The 5,726-nt window shown below is 35.5% G+C and overlaps 1 protein-coding gene across 1 annotated transcript; it reads left to right on the top strand.

Moving 5' to 3' along the window:
- Window positions 1–127: 127 nt before the first annotated feature.
- Window positions 128–4,664, top strand: LOC144962013 (lysine-specific demethylase 2B-like; the record flags this gene model as incomplete). Its single annotated transcript, XM_078895008.1, has 5 exons — window positions 128–277; window positions 2,345–2,460; window positions 2,764–2,994; window positions 3,713–4,030; window positions 4,581–4,664. Coding segments are annotated over exons 3-5 (594 nt in total), but the record flags the coding sequence as incomplete, so codon positions are not given.
- Window positions 4,665–5,726: the final 1,062 nt, after the last annotated feature.

The following is a 5,726-nucleotide window of genomic DNA, read 5'->3' as shown; positions in this document are numbered from 1 at the left end:
ATTGTGTCCGTAGCATTTACAATTAGTACCTGGAAACCATTTACTGAGGGGAGGTCAAGATTAGGGATGCATGTCTTTTGAAAATAATTTTATTTTCAGCTATTCTTACTATTACTTTTACAGATTTTTTGGTTAGCCCCACCAACAACAAAAAACCTGGATACTTATGTAGAATGGACCCTCTCTGCTAAACAAGGAGATTCTTTTTTGGGGGACTCATTGGAGCAATGTCAACGTGTCAATCTGAAAGCTGGCTACACTTTTATCATACCATCAGGTGATTATTGTTATTTATTTATGGCAGTTTTTATTTTCTATCTTCTCACTGCTGCAGCAGACCTCAATAGCTCAGTTGCTTGAACTTTCTTGTCACAAGCAAAGAGATTGTTGGGATTGTTCCTGGGTGCAGTCGAAAGTTCTGACCTCTGTCCACTAAGCAATAATTGGATATCTTGATCTGTTAAATACGGTGGAAAATACTTTTGTTTTGCTGTAAAATAGGTTACTTTCCAAAAAGTGGTACTTATTTTGGGGATAATCTTTTGCTTTATGGCTGTATGGCTCTATAGAACTACTTTTTGAACACTGCAGTGCTTTGGTGAGACATAGTATTTAAGGCATTTATCTCTAACCGTACAAGTGATGGCAACAATTTCACATTTCTTTTTAACTCAAACTTATGAACTGCTATGGATGTGGTGCCTCCATGGTTATAATTGAACTCAAACATTGTCAACATCCAATTCCAACCATGCAACCACAATGCTGTATGTTGCAACTATGTTTATATAAATGTGGGATTCAGATCCATGTATAGTATTCTGAATTGTGTCCAATTTTCAAACCATGTCTAATCTAGACTGATGCAGGCCTGTAAATCTTTCAATTGTTGGATTTCCTGCCGTACAACTTTGCGAGATAAATTTTGTTGACAATCTCCGTTCCAACGCTTTCATTGTATCTTGTTAAAAGTGAATCAAAATAATGAATGCGAAATATATATTTTTCTTCGAATGAAAAGGTGATTGACTGCTCTCAGCGGAAGTTTTCTTTCCTTACGACCATGATTGCTTAAATAAAATTTTTTCTTCTTCTTCTTTCACTCACGACTGCACTCTTCTTCTTCTTCTTCTTCTTCTTCTTCTTCTTCTTCTTCTTCTTCTTCTTCTTCTTCTTCTTCTTCTTCTTCTTCTTCTTCTTCTTCTTCTTCTTCTTCTTCTTCTTCTTCTTCTTCTTCTTCTTCTTCTTCTTCTTCTTCTTCTTCTTCTTCTTCTTCTTCTTCTTCTTCTTCTTCTTCTTCTTCTTCTTCTTCTTCTTCTTCTTCTTTGTCTTCTTGTATAAGAATTAATCCAAATAAACGAAAGAATCAGCTTAAAAATTTTACGCAAACAAGAGCAAAGATAAAGCAGCTTCTCGCATCAAATGCTACACATCCTTCAACAAAGTAGGAATTGTTCTCTTTCTTTCATTTTATAACTAACTCAGACCTGGGACTAGCAATGTTTCTACTTTCTCAAATAATTTGGGATTTTTTTTGTAGCATAAAATAAGGACCTACTTATTTTATTTTAAATGAGTTGGGGGAAAAAAATGACATGTCATATCTGTGTTGTGTTTGTTAATCCATATTTTTGTCCTGTTGTGTCTATTTCCGCTTGTTCAAAAAGTTCCGACAGTTTTTTCACCAGCCATTTACAGGCCTGCTGATGTGCAACTGACTGTTTTTTGATGTCCTATTCATTCAGCACAAGGTGATGGTGGTCAAATAGTCTGTGTGCAGTCTCCTTTTCTTTTCTTGTGTTAGTAAATGATTCTTGGTAAATCCTGCTATAATATGCTGCTGCATGGTTACTACAGAAGTGTTTTTCACATCAGGTTGAATTTCTGCATTATTTAAATCTTCATAAGGTGTTGAGGCATTATTTGTCAGATTCTTAGCTTGTCATCATTGTTTTGCTCTCATTATTAATTTCAACGTTTAGTGGAGTGTCATGGAGAAATTCTGTCTCTTATGAAATAAGATTTTTTAGAGATATCAAGTGTTTCTACAAAGCCTCTTCAAAGCAATATTTGCTCTTCCAAGTTTGTATGGACTTTTACGTTTTGTTGCTTTATTTATCCTATTGAATTTGTCATAAAATAGTGGCAAGAATTTTACATGTTTATAAAATAGCATTTGGAATGTTTGAATAGAATCGATTGTGGACAACAATAAGCTATTGATGTATTTGTTTACAGTAATTTATTGGGATAAAATGTTTATATTGAAAATTATGTTACCATCAATCCTATTTTGATAGTATGCAATATGTCATATTATTTTCTCAATTTGAAACGAATGAAGGTTGGATCCATGCCGTTTATACGCCAGTAGATTCACTGGTATTTGGAGGCAACTTCTTACACAGCTTCAACATTGACAGTCAACTACTAGTATCACGCATTGAGGAGAAAACCTATGTAAGCTTAAATTAGTTTTTTGCTCTATTATTATGTGAATTCTCTATGATCTTTATTTTGATATTGTTATACATTGAGTTACACAAGGAAAGAGTTGCTCCCCTTTGTAATTTTTGTTGCAAAAGCTATGTTTACACTATCTGGTGCATTAAACTGATGTTATTTAAAAAAAAAAAAATACTTCCATACCCACATTTATTGTTCATTGTAACATTTCTCAAATTTAAAAAATAATTGCATAAGTGTTAATTATATTTATATAAATAAAGATGTGACAGAGTGGCTGTTTGATATCGTTGCCAGGTCCCACCAAAATTTCGCTATCCATTTTTTGTGGAACTGATGTGGTATGTGTTGGACCGTTACTTAGCATGCCTCACTGGTCACACATATTTAAACCCTTTTGATGAGAGTGAAGATGCCTTTGGAGATGCAGACATGATTCATGTTGATGAAGATTCAAGACCACCTTCACGGAATCCAGACTCAAGACCTCCATCAAGAACTATGGATGACCTCGGAGATCCAACCAAAGTATGTGATATTTGCTTTGAGGCATGACTTTCCTAATTATAATTTTACCCCTTCTATCTTATCATATCACACACACACACACACACACACACACACACACACACACACACATATATATATATATATATATATAAAACACACAGTCCTGACGATGGGCATAAGGGCCTGAAACATCGATGTAGACTGACTCCAATATCATGTGAAATATTACAATTTGTTACATGCCGAGCACTATTCATACCATATTTGTATCAAAACACGATTCTATATTTATACATACATACATCTCTCTCTCTCTCTCTCTCTCTCTCTCTCTCTCTCTCTCTCTCTCTCTCTCTCTCTCTCTCTCTCTCTCTCTCTCTCTCTCTCTCTCTCTCTCTCTCTCTTCTCTCTCTCTTCTCTCTCTTCTCTCTCTCTCTTCTCTCTCTTCTCTCTCTCTCTCTCTCTCTCTCTCTCTCTCTCTCTCTCTCTCTCTCTCCTTCCCTCCCTCCCTCCCTCATTGTTTTCTTTTAAGTTTATGAGAGCCTTTGACTTAAATAGAGGTTATTCTTTCACGCATGTAAACCATCTGCAGAGAATACTGTCATTTTCTGATATCCGTTTTATTAGCACCATTTCCAAAGGTATGATAACTGTCTCATGTGTGACATCTTCATTTTGTAAAAGTAGAATGTAGTATGTAAATAGTAAATATTTCTATATATTGGTTTCCTCACAGGTTAAACCTGAAAGTGGAGAAGAAGCACCTAAATTGTCAAAAAGTGTCACTATTGAGCTTACTCGCATTGATGCTGCCCTAAAGAAAGCTCAGGGAGAGGAGGAGACGGCCTCTACCCCTGGAAAGCGACCACCGAGGAAAGCTGCCTCAGATGTGTCAGATGGAGGTTTGAAAAAATGGGTGCACCTGACAGCCATGGAACTCAAAGGCCTGCAACAGATTGTGGACCACTTAACGGGGATTTTACAGCTTCCTGTTGGTAAGAGGGGAGTTCCAAAAGAGATGTTTGATGCAGAGGCAGTACTTAGAGAAATAAAGGTAGGTGTTCATTTATGCCTAGTTGATTAGTAATCTGTACTTCAATTACATTTTATTTGCTTCTTCATCAAAGATTGAGAAATAAATACATGTACCAGGTTATGGTGTCATAATCTGTTTGTATTATTTATGAGAAAAAGCTGTCAGTAATATGTAGGAAAATAGAAATGAAAGAGTAAATAAAATGTATATTGCTCGGTAACCTAGTTTTCAAATTAAAATATAACATTTATAGATGTTAACATATTGAAGTGCTTTCAACAAAGTTTGTTTTAATTTTATTTATTTATTTTTATGTTGAGCTTTCAGCTGCAGTTTGTCAATGGTCAATTCGGCTTGATTCTTTACCAAATCACCTAGATTTTATCAAACTTATTGAACACGTTCTTATACTCAATTTGGTAACACTCGACTTAACTTTACTTTGTTTTTCATCACCCGGAAAGTTATATATTGTTGATCATACACAAATTGTCAGTGTTTTAAATTCTTTGAGGCATATCTGTTTTTTTCTTTATTTCTTTCTTTTCTTTTTTTCCCCCCAAATTAGCAAGTTCTTGAGGATCACAAAAACGATAACCAGGAGCTTGCAGTGTCTGGGGATCCAGTCATTGGTTGGCCTGAATCAGCTAAAGTAAGTCATTGTTCAAAATCAGTGATGATAATCTTCCGCGAAATTCCGGGTTTTTGGGGTTTTCTCAGAAATTTTCCGCTGATTTTGTAGTATCAAACATTTTCCTCTGATAAAACCTCAGGTCAAGTGGTGGATCCGTGAAAATATCACCAACATGTCTTGTGTCATATTTTGACACCGCTTAGTTGTATGAATTTTGGTGACACTCCCATTTTTATGGCGTCAGTCGAGACAAACTGGCGCAAGATGTCGAGAAGGAAGGGTTGGGGGAGGGGGTAAGTGAGTCTAGATTTTATTTGTAAGTAGGTCAAGAATGGTAGTACAGTTATAGGTCTGTTTAAAAATATAATAATTATAACTCCCCCCTAGCTATAAAAAAAGCCCCATCAATTAAACCTCTCTCTCTCTCTAGCTCTCTCTCTCTCTCTCTCTCTCTCTCTCTCTCTCTCTCTCTCTCTCTCTCTCTCTCTCTCTCTCTCTCTCTCTCTCTCTCCCCCCCCCCTTCTCTCTCTCTCCCCCCCCCCTTCTCTCTCTCTCTCTCTCTCTCTCTCTCTCTCTCTCTCTCTCTCTCTCTCTCTCTCTCTCTCTCTCTCTTTATTTATTTCTTTTTCACTCTTCCTGTCATTCACTCTGTCTTTTTCTCTCTTTTTCAATCTTTCCCCTATCCATACATCTCTCATCCATTCATTCTTCTATCAATCTTCATGTTAACTTTATATCAACGTCATCTGGTTATAAAGGGATGATATTAATCTGTTGCAATTATAAGGAGTGCTCAACTTAGCTTACTCTTTTTACCTTTGTTTTTTACTATGTTTTACAATTTTAATCTGTTAAAGATACTTGAGTCTTGTTTGTAAGATCCGTAACCACTGGGCTACAGTCACAAAAAACAAGTGAAAACAAATACTTTCAGGCCTTTTGACCAAAATTTAATTTTAAAACTCTTGAATAATAATGATAAAAAAATTACATAAAGTAAGTTATATCTCTACTATTAAGAATAGATGTTCGCTAGAAGTAGTAATATACGAAACTATGATATTTTATGATATGATTTTG

The sequence above is a fragment of the Berghia stephanieae genome, unplaced genomic scaffold (genome assembly GCF_034508935.2).
Source record: "Berghia stephanieae isolate SIO BIC M18660-M18661 unplaced genomic scaffold, UCSD_Bste_1.3 scaffold5369, whole genome shotgun sequence".
In the NCBI taxonomy this organism is placed as follows: domain Eukaryota; kingdom Metazoa; phylum Mollusca; class Gastropoda; order Nudibranchia; family Aeolidiidae; genus Berghia; species Berghia stephanieae.
The sequence above is the reverse complement of the archived record's forward strand: the minus strand, read 5'-3'. Positions and strand labels throughout refer to the sequence as shown.